Source organism: Musa acuminata, chromosome BXJ2-6 (genome assembly GCF_036884655.1).
Source record: "Musa acuminata AAA Group cultivar baxijiao chromosome BXJ2-6, Cavendish_Baxijiao_AAA, whole genome shotgun sequence".
NCBI classification, from domain to species: Eukaryota; Viridiplantae; Streptophyta; class Magnoliopsida; order Zingiberales; family Musaceae; genus Musa; species Musa acuminata.
In genome coordinates, this window is record NC_088343.1 from 39028730 (window position 1) to 39049802 (window position 21073).

The 21073-nt window shown below is 38.9% G+C and overlaps 1 protein-coding gene across 4 annotated transcripts in view; it reads left to right on the plus strand.

Annotated features, from left to right (window-relative positions):
• The window catches only part of LOC135585607 (aspartic proteinase 36-like), a 34380-nt gene continuing 13307 nt past the window's right edge, over nt 1–21073 (plus strand). Inside the window, exons 1-9 of one of the 4 annotated variants that reach the window (XM_065114143.1) lie at nt 1–458; nt 549–678; nt 791–1035; nt 2794–3018; nt 10345–10507; nt 10591–10661; nt 11567–11657; nt 15860–15935; nt 17501–17572. In XM_065114143.1, the coding sequence (XP_064970215.1) occupies nt 205–458; nt 549–678; nt 791–1035; nt 2794–3018; nt 10345–10507; nt 10591–10661; nt 11567–11657; nt 15860–15935; nt 17501–17572 (1327 nt within the window). In that variant the 5' untranslated portion in view covers nt 1–204. The remainder of the gene's footprint in view (nt 459–548; nt 679–790; nt 1036–2793; nt 3019–10344; nt 10508–10590; nt 10662–11566; nt 11658–15859; nt 15936–17500; nt 17573–21073) is intronic. The other 3 variants (XR_010488047.1, XM_065114145.1, XM_065114144.1) reach the window with 3 other exon arrangements.

Below are 21073 nucleotides of genomic sequence, written 5' to 3' on the forward strand. Positions count from 1 at the left end.
TCGCTTTCCCTTTTGCTGCTTCTTACCGACCTCGCGCTCGTGGGGGGTGGGGGGAGGGGGCGGTCAAAATTTTCCCCCTTCTTCTACTCTTTTTTCTCTTTCCCTTTTCTTCCCAATCTCGCGTAATTTATATATCCACCACACGGGAAAACGATGATGATGCTTTAGGAATAGTGGGCAGAGGAATTCGGGGCCTCTCTGGTGATGATGTCTCCGAGGAGGCCTTCTTCCCGATGCTTGCTTCTTGGATTTATTTTGCTGCTGGTCCTGCTGGCGTTGAGCACATCGGCGCGGGCCACTGGGGTGTTCAAGGTGCGGCGTAAGTTCGTCGGTCGCAGGCCCACCGTCGGCGATCTCCGCGCCCACGATAGCCGCCGGCACGGCCGGATCCTATCCGCCGTCGATCTCCCCCTCGGCGGCCTCGGCCTCCCCACCGATACCGGGTCCGACCGCTGCCCGTTCGTGTTCTGTGTTTGGTAACCGTTCTTGGTTGGATTGCGTTTTGATCACTTGGTCTTATTTTGGGGGGTCGTTCGGTGGGTCTGCAGGCTGTATTTCGCGGAGATTGGGATCGGGATGCCGTCCAAAAAGTACTACGTGCAGGTCGACACGGGGAGCGACATCCTCTGGGTGAATTGCATCTCCTGCAAGCGTTGCCCTCGGAAGAGCGACCTCGGTGTATGATGACTAGTTATTTCTTTTCCTTGGATTTTGGACGTGTCTGTTGTTTCTGCTTTTGTTGACCTCTAATTTATAGTGATGGGATTAAGAATCAGGCTACTCGTTGTAGGTTGAGTTGACGTTATATGATCCCAAGGCATCAGGGAGTGGCAGTTTGGTATCATGCCAGGAGAAATTTTGTGTGTCCACGTATGGGGACATTCCTGGCTGCGAGGCTAGTTTGCCGTGCCAGTATAGTGTGATATATGGTGATGGGAGTTCCACTTCTGGTTATTTCGTGACAGACACCATCCAGTATAATCAAGTATCTGGCAATCACCAAACAAAACCGGTCAATGCAAGTGTTACATTTGGGTGAGTTCTAATTTTAGCTGCCAATTTGATAGTTGATCCATCAATGCTAGTAGTGCTTTTGTGTCGTGCATAAGGATTTAGGATTGTGGTTTAAGTATTGATGGCTTTCACTGTAGTTATGGGCATGGTTAAACGGTGGATGCTTATGCTTTGCTTAACCTTAACAGTAATTACTACCGAGTATCTTACTTCAGTATTATTTGGTAGTGTTAGTACTACACTTATGTAAACACAAAGTTATACATAAAGATTGAATATACATGAAATTCTTGATTTAGTGGAGAACATCATCAGCTCTTGTATCAATCCAATTTCAGACTGGTAAAATATGCCCTAAATTTAGAGTACTTAAGTTGCTGATACATTTGTTGCTATCTTATGGAAGTGAATATGTATTGCACACAGATTTATTTGATTTGTTCATACTTGCATAACCATTTAAATATTCAAACAGTTGTGTTTGTTTATAGTTCTATCTTCCATGATCCTTTCCTGTTGGATCAACTGCTCCTTACTATAGCTTGACCTATGTAATTTGTCTAGTTGGGTTGCTCATGAATTAGGTTCAAGTCACCTTTTTTAACTTGTTCATGATGGATTATAGATGCTTTTTTGGACAACTTGTTGAAAAGGTGCATTGCAACCACGGGTCTTTTGTGCAACCTGATGAGTGGCGCAAGTTTCATCTAGGGAGGTTGAGTCAGGGCCTAAGATCAGGCAGAAAGGCAAAAGATGACCGAAGCACCAGAAATGGGGACTGTTAAAGCTAGAGACAGGTGATGTGAAGATTGAAATTTATGAAAGTGTCTAAGGTTGCATATGATAGGTAGACGATGTCAGTAAGCTAACAAAAAGATGAATACCAGATGAAGATGTGTGACGATGAGGGGTGAGAGCAGCTTGTATTTGGAGATGGTGGTAGTTAGGTTGAGGTCGTGGTGTTGGGGCATCCAATAGAATAAAGAAAGGATTTTGTCATGTGTCTTGATCTGATTAGGTGACTTATAAGTCTTCAAACCTATGGAGCAACCCTAGTTAGATTGATGGTGCTGGGTTATTGTTGTTAAATTGTTTCTTAAGACTTCTTGCCAGTCCTTCTGAGCTTCAGATTATTTTGCACTGTTGATTCATTATCACTCTTATTTTGTGAACTCTCAAGCCTTCTGATGATTGCTATTTGGTTGCTTATGCCTAAGTTGCAACAAATGTGATAAAGCTTTCTAATCATCAACTAAACTTATAGTTTTTAAGTTGAACCTTTCTCTTGCCTAAAGGCCCTAAACTTGGAAAGGAATAGGCTCTATGGAGGGCTGATATCAGGCTTGCAACCAGTCTTTATCTTTTATTACATCTTTGACTGAGCCATATCTTGTTTTTGGTGCTCTCTATTGTTCCTTCATGGTCAAGAGAAGCTTTTAAAGATGTTGGCATATTTTTTAAGAAAGTGAATTATGGAAATTGTTACACTATGTTTTAGTGATTTTAGGCATTATAATAGACTCTTTGTTGCAGTTTTATTTTCTGAGTAACAAATTGGAGTTTTTGTATACCTACCAATCTTTCCTGTCTTTTTATATTTTATAAAAACAAATACATTCATCTGATTGTTTTTAGTTTGCCATGTATCTCTGAAGATCCTATTGTACATCTTCAGTGATGTCAATTTAAAAAAAAAATTTTTTAGTTAACTTCATTTATTTGGTGGTTATGTGCTTTTTAGTTGGTCTTTTTTTCTTAGGATAATATGATATTGGACAGGTGTGGTGCCCAACAATCTGGGGATTTGGGTTCATCAAGTGAAGCACTTGATGGAATTCTTGGTTTTGGACAGTCAAATTCATCCATGATTTCACAGTTAGCTTCTTCTGGAAAAGTGAGCAAGATATTTGCTCATTGTTTAGATACTATTAATGGAGGAGGAATCTTCACTATTGGACACGTAGTACAGCCAAAAGTGAAAACAACACCTTTGGTGCCTGATCAGTAAGTTATGCTACAGATACTAGCTGTTAATCTTTTCCCTTTTTCTCATCTTAGTAGTATTTAAAATCATTAAGATGTTGATGAATTCATTTTAAGTATATTTTTTTCTTCTTGAATTTGTGATAATTGTGGCATTCTGTAGATCTGTACATGGGCAAAAAGGGGTATATTTGATATGAGAATATTCACTATCATGTTTTGGTGCCTTAGATGTATAGGCAAATCTCATGTTTCAAGTCAAGGCTTAAAGTTACAGCAGATAATTTGAGCTGGGAAGAAGATCTGTCAAATTCATGGTCTTTAGACTTTTTCTAATTTTGCACTTGCATTGTGAGAATCAACAATGTACCACTTTTCTTCATCCATTAGTTGCATTTGGTATCTGAATGCTACCCTTGACATGATACATCAGAAATAAAAAGAAACTAAGTCAACCTTAATGAAGCAGAATCTTGTATTCTAGATGTGATTTTGAGTGTAAATATGTAAGTTTCCAAATTATCTTGAGAAATTTTATATTAGTTTGATTTAGAGTTAGATTATACTTGTAAATAGTGATAATCATGTGAATCTGCTGTAATAGCTGAATGTTAATCCTTATAGCAAAGATTTCCTTGGTTGAAATTGCATCTACCAGCTGGTAAATGGGGGCAGTACACAATCATGTGAAGATTTGGTGTGCCATCAAAAAGGTTTTGAAGAAAAAGGAACCAGAAGTGGCAAATATCCTTACAATATAACTCTGAGGTGGAATCCTTTTATGCATCCGTGATGAGGACTGCTCCATTGTTTCATGGCCCCTCTTTGATCATGCCTTCGAAGAACTTAGTACAACAGTTTAGGATTTAGTTTGAACTAGTACTTTGGAATTATTTAATTCGACTTGTTCATCCTCGAATTAGTCTTATGTAACTAAAAACAAGTCTTTTTTCGGTTGGGTACCATTGGTACCCTTGGTCTTGACTTGGTGGATTGGATGTTGCCATGTTGGTATATATTGTGCAGTGCAACACCTTATGCTGTGGAACTATTTCCCTGAACTTTTAGGTCATTTTTGCGTCTGCAGGAGTGTATCTTTTTATATTGTAAACTAGAAAAAAAGAAATTTAATTTTGATATCCTACATAAAAATGGCTTGGTAATATATATCTAGGAGCAAGGTTCGTAATTTCGTACCGTATCGGAGTTTCGATGTTAGTTCGATATGGTACGATACGATATTGTATACCGAGCGGTATACCAAACGGTATACCGCTCGGTATATATATGTATATATATATATATGTATATGTACATATATACATACATATATGTACATATATGTATATACATATATGTATACATATATAAATTCGGCGACATCGCCTCTCTCTTCTCCCAAGCGGGGCGACATCGCATTGTTTATATATATATATAAATTTAATAAATATATATTTATATATAAAAGATTATATATATATATATATATTTATTTATTTATAAAAGGCGACGTCGCGTTGCCTCGGCAACGTCGCCTTTTCCTTCTCCCACACTGTCACGGACAAACTTTGAAACAGGATGTTTGATGTAATGCTTATATCTGTCCGTGTCTGTTGGCATGTTCATGCCTTATACAGCGTGTAGAGGGGCAGCCGAAGGCTTATAAGTCCCATTTTAGTTGGGTTGGTGGCCTCTTTAGGCTTGTAAATAAAGGTTGTGTCATGTGGACACGTGCGAGAGCTTTTCGGTCTGTAATGGACCATTTTACCCTTTGTTGTGCCACTGTTCAGAGCTTGTAAAGTCTGTTTGTAATTTGCATTGTCTATGAAGTGTTTTTCGGACATGTTTGCTTGTGGATCCTGATTGAGGCGTTCCCTTTAACCCGTTCTCTCTTTTGTTGGTCCTAAGGGACAATGGGAGGCTTCGGGGAGGCTGACCTTTGCGGACGGACGCGTAAGGGTGCCGCACGACTTAGGCAAAACCAGCTAAGTCCGTGTCATATGGTATCAGAGCCGGGACAAGCACTCATAGAAACACTTGACATGCAAACGTGGGGGACCTAGCGGGGCTGCGTTGAGGGCAGTCAGCACACGCGCGACCGTTTGAGGGAAAACGGGTATGGAGATGTAGGGAAAAGAGTCGCTCAGAGGAGCGGGCATCTGAGATTGACATTCAGAGGAATGGCCAACCCTTCGCGCAAGAGGCACCACGAGAACAGGCAAGCTTGGAAGAATTTGGAGCGCACAAAGGTTGGGATGGCTGAGTTTGAGCTACGGCTCAACGTTGACAACTATACTTGATGGTGCTTTAGGCAAGCGAGGCGCTTGGCAAGAATGAAACCATGCAAGGTGGAATGAGTTGCTCAACGACCAAAAGAGTTATGCAAAGCTCACATAGGTGAGGGGAATTGCTAACTCGAAGAATTTGGTACTCATGCATGAGCTTGTACGCGGACGATGGAATGTTCGTGGCCATCCCAAGGCGACCGAAACTCGGCGCCATGGAGCATTGAAACTTTCTCTTCGGCATGTGAAGGATACGTCCGTCGGAGGCTGAAGTGTGCAACGAATTCAGCATGTTGCTAGGCCTTGAGGGGTGCAGCGGGGGCTGTATTGACATGAAGTCGCAATCTAGCAAGTGCATTTGCAGGAGGCAGAACAGTGCACAGTTTGTTCAGCAGTTCGGAGTAGTCCAAGGGGATGGTGGTCTCCAAAACGAAGAGAAATGTTGCTCCAACGGGACAGTTATCCAGGAGGGATAAGTCTCGGCTCTCCAGAGGGAGAATCATGTGACATGGAGCTCACATGTTGAGGAGGAGTACCTCAACAAACAACAACTCCACGAAGCTCGATGGACTGAGCAAGCGGCGAGGAGTCGTCGCATGATCTCGCTTGAGAGAATGCATTGGTGGATGCATTGCGAGATCAAGTGGGGGAGCGACCTAAAGCAACTTATGAAGGTACACTTGGAGTCGATGTGGAGATCGGACTCAAGGGAGGGCTGACCCGTGAAATGGTGGGTGTGAGAGCCACCATCGACTCAATGCAAAAACGAGGAGCGGAGCAACTTGGGTGTAACTTGGCGAAGTACCCAAGCCGCATGAAGGGAGCTAGCATAGAAGTTGGAATATGGAGCAGAGGCACAGTGCTTTTCTTAGACAGAGGTCAAGGACATGAACTCTTGCAGAGGCAAGAGTAGGATCATGTTGTTCCATGGGTCCTTCATTCTGACGGAGCGGACTCATCTTGCATGGTGCCAAAGACGAAGGGAGCTTCGGGGCACATGCATCTTATCTCGGAGAAGCATTTGATGGAGGAACTAAGGCGACTCAATTTGCGGAGGCGAAGTTGGGTTCAGAAGGCCTTAGCACGGGGCAAGAGGACGCAGAGGCGGATACTCTTGAAGAATATGCCATAGTGTTGCCATTCGAGTTGCTATGAAGGAAGCGGTGCGCAGTGAAGATTGTGCTGGTAGGGGCAGAGGCCCAGGACCCAGACAATGGTGCACAAATTATAGTGAAGTTGGTGGACTTCGGGAGCTACTAGGCGACGAACTGTCCAAGAGCGGTGCTTCATCTAGGTGTGACCCAAGAGTGGGTGGATGAAGGTTGATTGCCAAAGGAGCGAACAAAATCGAAGGTGGAGGAGACCCTGCGATGTATTGGCAGAGGCCACACATAGAGGGTTCACAATTCGAGTTTATTCCACAAGGATCAGAAATTCAGAATGCAATGGAGATGTCACCAAGAGGCGACATGGTGCAGCGGATCATGGTGGAACAGTTCGTGGCAATGCGATACACACGACTGAGTCCCGTGAGGGATGAGATCATATGGAGGTATGATCGGGAGCTACTGGGAGCTCCACTTCGGTGAACAACATGGCGGCAAGAAGGGCTATGGATTCAAAGAGTGAAGGCCATGGTATCGCAGAGGCGGGTCTTCTGGGCGTGCACCGAATTTTGCATCGGATGAAAACCTTGGTCATCAGCATATGGGGGCTGGGTTCCACCAAGGGAAAAGTTCGAATGCAAGTACCGGTGAGTTCCATGGGTGGGACTTGATCATGCAGAGGTATGATCAAAGCAGCTGGAGAGTTGGACTGCTCCAGAGCTCATACTCGCTTAAGGGAGCCCGACAAGTCAGGGGACAAGGTCGAGTAAGCGAACGTTGCTACCAAGGAAGCTAAGGAGAACAGAATCGGTGCAAACTCTACAATGTGATGGCAGAGGCCATGCATGGGAGTTGCAGTCTGTCTTTCCATCGACCAAACGGACTGCTTGGAGAACACGGAGGTGTTGGAGCAGGGGGGTCGAAAGGGGCGAGGAAGCGACGACGAGTCCAAAGGGACTTAGCTACCCAAAATCAAGCATCAGTTAGAATGGAGGTGGACTCAGAGGAGTGCCACGGAGATATATCTACTGATCATGAAGAAAAGGGATGCAGATGCGAGGCGACGGATAGTAGGGCCATGGGCATGGCAGCGCCATGGTACCGCAGAGGCGGGACTTCCGTGAAAGTCATTGATCCCTTGCTCTCATGGAGGGAGAGCGCTTGGTCGTGAAAGGGGCCGAGAAGGTGGAGCATGCAGAGGCAATCTCCAAGTACCGAGACAAGGCTGAAGGGCAGAGGCCAAGAAACTTCGTAAGACCGGTGTCAACAAGTTTCTCATCAAGATAGCCGTAAGCGAAGGACTTCGGGTCATGCAAGAGTGCACGACCAAGGAACGAAGCAGGCAGTACGCGGTGCTGTACCTTCGCTACTCAGTGGAGTAGGCGGCAGGGTTGATGGAGAAGACGGTACAATCCCAGAGGCGACCTCATCTATCAGAGAATTACTCCAAGTTGGGGTGAAAACTTCCTGCATTCCAGAAGTTCGATAGCGTTGAGAAGGTCAATCACAGTAGCTAACTCAACGCAAGGAGTGCAAACACTTCAAGTGCTTCAGAAGTGTGAGCAAAGAGCAGGCGAAGGCCAGTAACCAGCTCGATGCATGAAGTACAACCTCGAGGAGGCGGGCGAAGTCAAGTAACCTTTGCCTTCTCAACTCTTAAGAGAATGGGCGAAACCGAGTACCCCAATTCTCTTATCTATCCAGCAGAGGAGCTCTGCACAAGTTCAAAGACCCTTCGAAGATAGTGGAAGACAATAGTTGTCAAATCCTCACCAACGGTGATCAGTGCTACTGAGAGTAGATTGTCCGCTTCATTTCCCAACGAAATGCCAATCGAAAGCGGAAGTGATGCGAACCTACTTGGATGTGACAACTAACTGAAAGAAGAGTCAATGAGCAGATTTTGAGAAGGAAGGACCCAAAACTTCAGAAGTTTGCGAGGCGATGCTCGTTAAAGCTCCAACAAGCATCCACCCAGTTCAAGCAGCATGTGTAAATTTTGAGAGACTGGCGCAGTAAGGATGGTCTTTTCCTTCATTTGGTGGATCCGCAGGAATCAACGAGGATCAACACAACTCAGCCAACCCCACACCAGAGTCAGAGTCATTGGCGAGTTGAAGCAGCATGGCGGATCAAAGGTTCGACTACTCAAAAACAGCAGCGGAGAGCAACTGGGAGCCAGGAGGTGCATTGCAGCTGGAGCGGAAGATTGAAGACTCAGCAAAGGCGAAGAGTTGCAGTGTTCACAAAGGCTTCGACGAGGACGTCGAAGGGATAAGTGGGGGAGAATGTCACGGACAAACTTTGAAACAGGATGTTTGATGTAATGCTTATATCTGTCCGTGTCTGTTGGCATGTTCATGCCTTATACAGCGTGTAGAGGGGCAACCGAAGGCTTATAAGTCCCATTTTAGTTGGGTTGGTGGCCTCTTTAGGCTTGTAAATAAAGGTTGTGTCATGTGGACACGTGCGAGAGCTTTTCGGTCTGTAATGGACCATTTTACCCTTTGTTGTGCCACTGTTCAGAGCTTGTAAAGTCTGTTTGTAATTTGCATTGTCTATGAAGTGTTTTTCGGACATGTTTGCTTGTGGATCCCGATTGAGGCGTTCTTTTTAACCCGTTCTCTCTTTTGTTGGTCCTAAGGGACAATGGGAGGCTTCGGGGAGGCTGACCTTTGCGGACGGACGCGCAAGGGTGCCGCACGACTTAGGCAAAACCAGCTAAGTCCGTGTCAACACGGGGCGACGTCGCCTCCTTTATATATATATATATATATATATATATATATATATATATATATATATATATATATATATATATATATATATATATATATATATATCGTTCTGTCCAATAACGGTCGTTCCGTGTACCGATCAGCTAACGAACCGGTACATACCGTCCGTACCGGATGGTATTATTTGAAATTGCATACATTGTCTTGGAGAATGATGAAGATGCAAGTTCTTGTTAATATTTAGGTTGCATGACCTTATAAGACGTACTGTGGTTGAACAATCACATACTTGGTTAATTAAGAATGTTGATCTGATTGTTATATGTGGGTAACAAATCTTTTGCAAATGGATTCTTTTTTCATTTTGGTGGCCAATAGTAATCAGGCGCATATTCGTTGGCAATGTTAGCTTCCAATATTTGGCTATGCTTAATCATAATGTAGTTTATCTTCTGGTTCATTTAACCCTGAATGAGCCACTATTACTTTTTACTAAAACCTTTTTTTTTTACTTTTCCTCTACCATATTCTTGCATTTTGGGCACTATCATTATATATGTTTCTCAGAATTACTTGGATCAGTTGATGCCAGAAACCTTATAGAATGTGCTCATATTGGCTTGTTTTCGGAATCTAATATGATATTTGATATCCATTTCTAATTGAATAATAGGGGAAAGTGAATAGTGGATAGAAAATATAACATAAACTTCTATAACCTTTCCTGTCCATGCCAAGAATATTTAAAATAATCATCATCATGAGTACTAGAGGGCACATACATGTTTTTGTCAATTATCTACCAGACTGGGACTGCTTCAAACCCTTGCTCTTCCTGAAAAAATATTTACAAAAAATATATTTAGAAAAACTGAGAATACTGCCGGAATTTGATTGAAGGCCATGTTGTGAATCACCAAAATTTACTAGTATTACAGCTCTGTCAATTTTCTCTCTTAGATAGTTTCTCTTCCTGACTGCAGGTTCTTTTTCTAGGGTTGCAAGAATGATCATTTCATCTGAAGTTTACTATTAGTTAACTAAAACCATAGATGATGTGATATGATCTTTGGCCTACCCAATTAATATCTACTGTAGTATGAAGTTATCAACTTTTAGATTGTGCATTTTTATGTTTTTTCATATAATTCCATCTGTTAGCTTTTATGTATTTGATCATTTTTCTGTTTCTGCTAAATAAGTCTAGCTTTGTTTCAGGCCACATTACAATGTGAATTTGAAGGCAATTGAAGTTGGTGGAGCTTTTCTACAGCTTCCAACTGATTTATTTGACACTGGTGACAAGAAAGGGACTATAATTGATAGTGGTACAACATTGTCTTATCTACCAGAGGTTGCCTATAACGCACTAATGAATGCAGTAAAAGACTTCTTCTCTTGGTTTTGGTTGATTTTTTTTTTAAGATCTTTTCGTATATTAGTCATTGTTCATTTTTTTTGTAGGTACTCTCTAATCGTCCAGATTTGAATTTCTTCACCAATCAGGACTTTCGATGTTTCCGATATACTGGAAGGTATGATTTTTTTGGCTAACAGTTCCAATTAAAGATTGTTTCACAATTTCAGGCAGTTAAATATGAAACTGACTGATTACGGGTGATCATCAAATCTTTGTCATTGCATGTCATGCTTAGGTATTACTTCGTCTCTTGTTGTACAGTGTGTTATTTTTCTGAAATTAATATGCATCTAAAGTGTTGGGATAGAAGATGAATGCTATGAACTCATGAACTCGTGTGTCTTTTTTCTTTACTATGTAATGTTTTTTTTCGCTTTTCTTGAAGCATTCGATGGTCGGAATGTCTACAGATTTTATTTATGTTTAATTATTTGTGTATGTAGAACTAAATAGCATCAATGAGATTGGATCACCAGTTATAATAATCTCGATGGCATAACATGGTGATCCATTATTCAAAATATTGTGACATGAGTTGACACAACTCATGTCAGTGCACTCAGCATGTACAATTGTTGAGAGCATAAACTTGTGCATGTGGTTGTAGTCAGCCCAGATATAATATTGCTTTGGTAGTTCACTTTTGACCAAGCCCACGAATGCTTTGCATATATAAATTCAGTTACAATCTAGTAAAAACTGATATAACGAAATTTCATCAATCTGAAATGTGGAACTATAGTTGACTTTATATTTTCATTTTATTCGTCCATATTTTATCTTTTCATACATAAAATGAGTTGATTGCTTGTTTGAATGGTTTTGAAAAAATTAAATTGTTCTGACTTGGTTGGGAGGATTGGATTTTTAACCAGAATGCCAATTAAATGTCTCAGAAATTACTGAAAGAATTTTCATTATATCTAGTTAGACCTCTAATGTGTTAGCCATTTCTTTTTATCAGGATATTTAATTATCAGATAAGAATTATTAAGTGTTTGTTCTCGACATTGATTACAGTGTGGATGATGGATTCCCGGAAGTTGTTTTTCATTTTGAGAACTCACTTTTGCTGAATGTATATCCTCATGATTATCTTTTCCAAAATGGGGTAAGTTTGATAATATATTTTATTTTTAGTAGAATGATGGTCATATCCTATGTAGCTTGCTGGGTGCTGTTATGCAAGCTGTTCTTGTTCATCCTTTTTCTACTCATGAGTTTGCATTTGCGCTTCTTTTTAATATATCTATTTGGTACTTGAAATAAATGTTATTAAATATCATTTTGATTGGGCTATCCTGCTTTTACTTTTTGACATCGAATTCTGCTTCTGTTTATTTGATTTATTTCTTTGTAGAACATTGTGGTAACTCATATCTCATCACCAGTGAAAGTTACCTGTAGTATGTTAGTTACACTTTTACACTTCTGCTAAGGATTTTACTGATTTTATGAAAACTAAAATTGGATACTTAGCTCATTCACTGTATCTTAAATTTTGATCATGGCAGCATAATTCTTTTTCAGAATTTACAATTTTGTGCTACTTTGCTTGTAGTATATCCTAAGCAAGAGTTATTAAATGCTTATATCATCTCACTACCATCTTGAGACCATATGCATATTGCCCTTTGAAGACAAATTCCCAGGTATCCCGTTTGAGGAATGGGTAATGACTTATATACCATCTCGTACCAGGAATACATGGGTGCCTCCTTTGAAGGATGGGTAATGACTTATATCCCATTTCACACTACGAGTCCATGGTTTACGGGACGCTGGATGTTGTCGTACAGTATTCACTGTATATATAAAAAAAGTCTACATCGAGTTAATTGTTGATTAGGTGCTCTGGAGCCAACACCACGTGTGCAATTCAACTTAGCTGCCTGTGAAATTTGTTGATATCCTTGGTTGTTGCGCCAAGTAGATGGAATATGTCATGAGTTCATGATTTGCTAATATCCTTGCTTTATCATCAAGAAATTAACTTCTAATGGCATGATGTTCCAACACTTTTAACACTGATAAGAATTTAGATTAAGGTTATCATTTTAAATTTAATAAAAATGCAGTGTCTATATTTTTCAAAACAATAAATATTATAATGACACTTCAAGTCAACTATCTTTATTTTTGATTGCCAAATGATCAAAATCCACAAGAGGGCCCTTTCTAGAAGTAAGGTTTAAATCTCAGTTTGGTACCAACGTGGACTTACTGACAATGTGCCAGTAATGGCAGAGAAAAGGGGACACACACACACACACACACACATACGTACGTAGAGAGAGAGAGAGAGAGAGAGAGAGAGAGAGAGAGAGAGAGAGAGAGAACCATCGCTGGGGGAGGAGGGGAGAAGCGAAGTAAACCAGACTAAAGCCCGGTTGGCTGTCTAATCAGTAAATGCTGATCCTTACCAACCAGTATGGGCAGTATTTTAAATAGTTGAGAGAATTACACTGAAGCCTATGATTATCAAAAAAATTACTTGAAAATTCAGATACTTCAATGAAATATCCTGCACATCTCCAGTTAGTATTGGTGTTTGATGATTGCATTATGGCTATGTCAAGCATCTTGAAATATAATTTCTTGGAAAATTGGTGATCAATGATTGAAAGAAGAAGAAGAAGATGGGTGCCAAGTTGAAGCCAGCGAGATATAACTTTAATAGATAAGAAGGCAAAAAGAAAGGTAAGATGATAGCATGAAAGACAAACATGGAACTAGTCAAATAAGTTGCACATTTCTTATTGGTTTCTCATCGCAAGTACTTTGCTGATGTTGGTTATCAATGATCAATAAAAATATGTGCACTTTCTAGTGTATTGCTTTATGATATCATGATCAATTTCATCTATAGTGTCAACTTCACCAGCCATATGCATCTCAAATATCATGAAACATATGTGCATTAAATATTTTACTCTAGCAATGTGTAGAATATGACAACTGTGTTAGATATTGACCAGGAAAAGTAGATGTAGTGGCATTTTCTGTCTATAACTTGTTCGAGTTGGCTTACTGTAATATGGTACTAAAAATTGTGGAGGTATCAATCAAAGCAGGGAAATCATGAGCAATAAACTACTAACTACAGATTTTTTGCTGCAATCGGGTGTATACTATAAACATATGAGAAGAAAATTGCTGGAGACATTGAATTATCTGGTGTTGTTTGCTGATCTATAGATAACAAGACAGTGTCATTAGCCAAATTTTAAATTGGGAAAAAGGAACTCAAATTAGACTAAAATAGGCTTTTAGCGTGTGAAGGTGCATGACATACAGCAGTTAATTATGGTCAAAGATAGGTTTAAATGGCATAGTTGGTATGTAAGCAGTTGGTTCACTGTAAACTGCAAGGTTCATATGCAATTCATGATTGCATATGTGGGTTCTATTATACATAATTCTAAAGCAAAATGTAAAATTAACTGATGAAATATATTCTAGGCATTATAGTTACAATTGTGGCCAGAAAACAATATACCTTAACGCTGTGAAGGATAACAAGGAAAGTTACATGCAAGTATATAAAATTATAATAGAAAAACTGCTGACTATTTAGTGTAGATCCTATAAGCATATATAGCCTCTAACATCTAGGCTAAGCTTCTTTATGTGTCAATCCTATAACCATTATACAACCTCATGCGGCTTATGCAGTTTTATATGACCACAAATGTGGATGCATATGTCATTTGCAGTTTGATCATGCAGACAGCCACAAATATATGCTATGCAGTAAGGTTCGACGTACCGAAGCATACTGCTCAGTACCAGCTGTATGCACCGATCCGACAGATGATCGGTATAGGTGGTATATTAGTATACCCTAATGTACTATGTGTTGGTATGTTTGGTACAGCTTGGTATAGCTTGGTACGTAGTATGTACCATACTGGCAGTTGGTCAGTACACTGGTACAGATCGGTAATATGAACCATGCTATGCAGTCTATTTCTAGTACTATCCATGATATGACTTACTTGGATCTAGAGATAGTTGACATAGTGCACAAGAATAAGAAAGCAAGTGAAATCTGGAGGATCGATGGTTTTTTGAGCAATAATTTCAAGCAAAGTCATTCAAGAGTCACCTAGGCACAGTATGCAAAACTTGTATGTTGGTGAACCTCACTGTAAATTAACAATAGTTTCAAAATTTTGCTGATAGGCATTTTGCTTTCCTACCATGCATGTAAGTAATATATTTGCTATTCATGGTCATCTTTGGTTTCATGTAAAACTTGGTGTTTCGATCTTTGTTCACTCCCTCGTGCTCATTCACATATCAAAAGGTACTTAATGCATATGAGAATAAACAGATGCTGAAGCACCAAAAATTGCTCAGTGTTCAAGTGATCAAATGTTAAGAGAGAGACAGCCAGTTGATTCTCTTGCTCTTCTGTAATGACTGCTTCATTATGTTCATAGTTGTTCTTTATAATTGCTTCTTCATAGTGGTAACTTTTAATATGTGAACTCTCTAAACCAGAGTGAAGGAACAGTGCGGTCCTTGGAAAATAAAAAGAGAAATTGACAATAGGAACAACCAATACATGAGATTTCTGCTGATATGAGAGGCCTGGGGATGATCAATATGTGCAACATTATTTCTGTTTATTTTTTCTACGACTTAAACCCTGGTTACTCAGATCACAAAGGAGCAACCTTGTTGCTATCAAGTCTTGCCCTCTAAACAGAGAAATATATGGACTACACATTTTAGCTAGTATATAGCAAACAGTACTGTTGGAATGAGTTGAACAAGAGACAAAGTACACAATTTAACTAGCTTACAACGTTGTTCAAATGATTTGGTGAAGAATATTCTTCAGTCAATAAGTCATTTATAAAGAAAGAGAAGGATAAAAGAGAAATTTGACTTTCTTTGAGGAAATCACATTAGAAGCCTGAACTGGACAGTTTCTTTCTCCTACTCTGAGTCAAAATTATATCGCATCTCTATGTTCTGTTAAGGTTTTTTTCCTTCATTTTCAAGAATCTGTTGCCCAAAGTTTTAAATGTTCACAATTTTCTGCTTTAAATGCTCTTTCTGATTTTCCAGTTCATGTTGATCATATGATGATACCTGAGTTTTTAGATATGATATATATTTTTTTAATTTTTGTTGCTGACCACTTCCAATTACCATCCTGTTTATGTTTGTCCTGATTTTTCAGGCAGTCTTATCTTGTTTTAGCATTTTCTTCTGACACTGTCCTACTATACCGCATTCATGTTTTAGTTAATGGTATCACATTTAATATTATAGTTCCATTCTTGGCATTTGAACAAACAGGATAATATTTACTGTGTTGGTTGGCAAAATGGTGGGTTACAGTCTAAAGATGGAAAAGATATGTTTCTTTTGGGAGGTAAGCAAGAATTTTGGATTTTAGATTCTGGAACACTTGGTTCCTATATCTCTTGCACTTGTCACTGCATCCTGTTCTACCCTGCTATCATTGTCAGCATACTAGTTTACCTATATCTGTTATGCATCGATATACTTTTTCCATGACATTCTAAACAGCAAAAGTATAAAATGTGTTAGTTGTATTATCAAATTTCTGTATTATTTCAGGTCTTATATTTTAAACTTTTTAGAGTTTTAGTTACTATAAAGTGTGGACTTGGCACTTCAACAAGCTTTGTCCATTTAGACACGATATGGCAGGAGACTGGTCCCAGTACAAGGTATCAGTTTAGTCAAAGTTGGTCAGAATACCAGGAAGAAGAAGAGCAACAGTCCATGGAGAAATGAAAAAACAATAAATAGAAGCAGTATCAGAATCAAAGAAAGGAGTGAACAAGGAACGGAGCGACACTACTGCTGTACAACTCCACCTAAGGCATGACCCTTTTTTCCAAGAGAGATAACAGAAAAGGAGGGAAGGAGGGAGAGAAGGCATCATGGCTCATGAGATTTAACCCATGATCATTGGATTTGGATGTGTGGGATCTTATCCAGGCCAAATTATAAAGATTAATGATGATAAATAAAAATCTAAGACGAGGAGAGAAGGGAAGAGAAGAGGAGAGGAGAGAAAAGAAAAAAAGAAGAAGAAATAATAGAAGGAAAAAAGAGAAGTGAAGAGAAAGATAAGATTTTTTTTTAAAATACATTAGTTTCAAAATAATATCTTTAACTACTTTACGTTCAAGCTGTATCGCCATATTTGTATAGCTCATTCCTTAAATTAGAACAATGAACATATTAAATGCTAGGATCCAAGTGGCTTGGATACCTCGTACTCAAGTCAGAGCAACATATCTTAGTTCTATTGTTTCGTGGGCAATATTTAGGTTCTTCTGGTGGGCCATCTGTAGAACCTTCCTTTTAAGGTGCTTTCTGTTGTGAGTAGGAAAATATTTTGTCACGTCTGTGCATGCGGAGCTGGTTCTGTATAGTGAATATGCTGATGTAATATACAAATTTCAATCATATGTGAAAGAAGTCTTTTCCTACATATTAATTTTGCTGGAAGCAGATTACGATGCAGATCAGTCGAAGGATTTATACTGTCATTCAAACCAACCAAACCTTCAAGATTGATGTGTGTTTTAGATTTTTAGTTATTCATCACTGCCTGTTAGCCAGATTTTAAGTTCAAAAGAATTATGAGCTTATGCAAGATATACAAAGAAACTCCACTAAAATGATTTTTTTAGATGAAATACACTTAAAATGGAGCTTTTAATCCATTTTCTATTTTAATGGTGAATGCTTCTATGAATATTTCTTACCTCTTCTATGTAATTTTATTTCCGAAGTAGAACTTTTTTGGCACAATTTCTTGTTTAAACTAAGCATCTTATGTAAGATATTGGACTTTTCTTTTTGCATCTTTTATAGGCCATATCTTATTTATTATAGTACATCTTGTTCATGTCTCCTAATTGTACTTGTCTATCATGATTATTTGACATTATGTTGCAGATCTAGTCCTATCAAACAAGTTAGTTCTTTATGATCTTGAGAACCAAGTCATTGGATGGACAGAATACAACTGTAAGTCACAACTTCTACTATATTTTGTTTTCTTTTGTTGAAATTTCATTTATATATTTTGTATTATGATCCATAGTTGATCTATATTCATTATAATATTTGATGTGCATGAGAAAGACCCTTTGTGCAAGTTACAAATATGGTCCAAATATGTCTTTTTTCTAGTTAGACGATACAATTGAACAAGACAATAAAAGGAGAGTTTCTCATTTCTTTTGTTTGTTTGTATACAGGATGAAGTATATATAGTTAAACAAGATAAAAGAAAGAAAGGAAAGGGCTACCTAAATAAATCTGTGCTAATCTAGGAAATATACAACTAGCAAATGTACACAAATAACGTAATACAACTAGGAATAAATCAGCAATCATATCTTAGTCTATCACTTCAAATAAGGTGACATGTCAAGAATAAAATTGTGGCAAATCTTGACATACCAAATCAAATCACAGCAGATTTGACAGATCTCAACACTCCCCCTCAAGCTGGTTTGAAGATATTCAACATCCCCAGCTTGCAATTGAAGTGATCAAACTGATGTTTTAGAAGCCCCTTTGTGAAAATATCTACAACTTGTTGCTTGGTAGGGACAAATGATATACATAACAATCCCTCATCGAACTTCTTTTTAATAAAATGCCGATCGACCTCAATGTGCTTTGTTCTATCATGATGTACCAGGTTGTGAGAACTGAGAAATACTAATTGCTGCCTTATTATCTTAGTATAACTTTATTGGTTGATTCCAAGAAATTCTTAACTCATCTAGTAGTCTTTTTGACGGAAGGAGTTCACATATTCCTTATGCGATAGATCGAAATTGAGTCGCAACACTGCTTCTAGCCACTACATTTTGTTTTTTACTCCCTCAAAGTCACCAAATTTCCCTCACAAAGGTACAATATCCAGATGTAGATCTTCTATCATCTATACAGCTGGCCCAATCAGCATCTGTGGATGCTTCAACATATGCATTGTCTCTCTTTTTAAACATCAACCCTTTTCCTGGAATTCGTTTGAGATATTGAAGAATTCTAACGATAGCCCTCATATGCTTTTCATTAGGTGAGTGCATAAACTGACTTATAACACCAACAGTGAAGGCAATATCTGGTCTAATATGTGACAAATAAATTGATTTTTCAATCAGGCATTAATGCTGTCCCTTATCCACCTGACTACTTGTGTTTGCACTTAGCTTGTTGTTGGGATCAATAGGTGTTTCAGATGGTTTGCAACCCAAACATACTGGTTTCTATGAGTAAATCCAGTGTATATTTCCTCTGTGACACCGAGATTCCCTCCTTGGTTCTAGCCACCTCCATACTCAAGAAATATCTTAATGATGCAAGATCTTTAATTTCAAACTCCTTGGCTAGGAGGGTTTATGATTTCTTTTATTCTACAAGATCATCACAGTACAATGTCATCCTACATACACAATGAGTATTGAGACCTTTCCACCGCCAACATGCTTATAAAACATGGTTTGTTCTGCCTGACTTTATAAATATCTATATCTCTTTATAGCTTTAGTAAATTCATTGAACTATGCTCTAGTAGATTGTTTTAATTCATAGAGTGACCTCTTTATCTTACAAACTTTGTCAGACCCTAATGTTCTTTCAAAAACTGGAGGTAGATTTATGTAGACTTCCTCTTCTAATTCGCTATTAAGGAATGCATTCTTCATATCTAACTGTTGTAGGGGCCAGTAAAAAATTACTACAAGAGACAACAAGACACAAACGCTACTCATTTTTGCCACGGGTGCATAAGTCTCTTGATTATCTATTGCAAATGTTTGAGTATATCCTTTAGCCACTAACCTTGCTCTGCATCTCTCAATTGACCTGTCAGCTTTATATTTCACTGTTAAAACTCATTTACAACCAACATGTCTCTTTCCCTTAGTTAAGTTTATAAGTTCCCAAGTGTTAACTCTTCTCCACTGCCCTCATCTCCTCGAACACAACCTTTTTCCACTCGGGTATAGCTAGAGCTTCAAGTATAGACTTAGGAATATCTATCTTTGATAAGTTAGAAATAAAGGATCTGAACGAGGGACAATATGTGATATGACATGAAATTCAAAATAGGATGAAATAAAGGATCTGAACGAGGGACGGTATCGTCGATTGGGGCTGTTTCCGCCCCGTTATTGTCGTAAATCGACGGTGACGGAGGGAGAAGAAAGAAGACGGAGAAGGGGAAGAAAGAAAGGGAGAAGAAGAGGAGAACCTGTGCCGCTCTCCCTTCTCGTTTGCCTGTGACTTCTCATCTACGTGGGGAGAAGAACCGGGGAGAAGAGAGGCGACGTCGCCTCGCCTCTCTTTTTACTTTTATATATATATGTGTGTGTGTGTGTATGTATATATATATGTGTGTATATATATGTGTGTATACACACACACACACACACACACACACACACACACACACACATATATATATATATATATATATATATATATATATATATATATATATATATATATATATATATATATATGCGACATCACCTCGGCGATGTTGCAGATATTTTTTTTAGTTATGTATTGATGCCTCAGCGACGCTGCCTCATTTTTTTTGCGACATCGCCTTGGCAACGTCGTAAATTTATTTTTTATATATATATATATATATACCGAGCGGTATACCAAAATATACCGCTCGGTATACAGTACTATATCGTACTGAGCGAATCTCGAAACTTCAGTACGGTACGAAATTTCACTCCTTAGTTCTAGGCATAAAGAATGGTCTGGAGTACCTGAAGTTTCATGATCAGTTGCACTCGGAGCTGACTCATAGCAGACATTATGTGGTTGTTGCCCCAAATCATGTCAGTTACACCTCCTTGTATAAACACGTAGCTCTGATTGTTGTTTATCAATTACTAAGTCTCCCTCTGCATCAGATTTTTCATGTTCTAACACGATAGATTGAGGTTGTAACATTGGATTGGTGGTACGAGGAATAAGTTGTGGCTGCGAAGGTAGAACTCATGGGCAGGGTTATAATAGTTACCTAAAAATTTTCTTCCATATGATTATCCCCCTGAAGAGAAGTTTCAATGAAATAAGGTTGATTTTGAAATAAGGTGGCATCCTTACATAGAACTATATTGTAAGAGGATCAAAGCATTTGTATCCCTTCTGAGTTGGTGAGAAGCCTAGAAAAACACATTTTTTCGCTTGCGGATCAAGTTTGGTGAGGTTATGTTTATGTATATGAATAAATGCTACATGACGAAACACCTTTGGATGGCAAATTACTAAAGATTTGGGTTTGTGGATAGGTTTGTAGGAGGATGTTTAGGGGTTTTTGAAAATTATACTCTCGAATTGTCATCCTATTGATTAAATAAGATACAGTTGGGACAACCTCTTCCCAAAAATAATTAGGAACTCCTATTGTAAATTTAATGGCCCGCGCTACCTCTAATATATGACGGTTTTTCCTTTCAGCAATTCCATTTTGTTGGGGTTTATGTATGC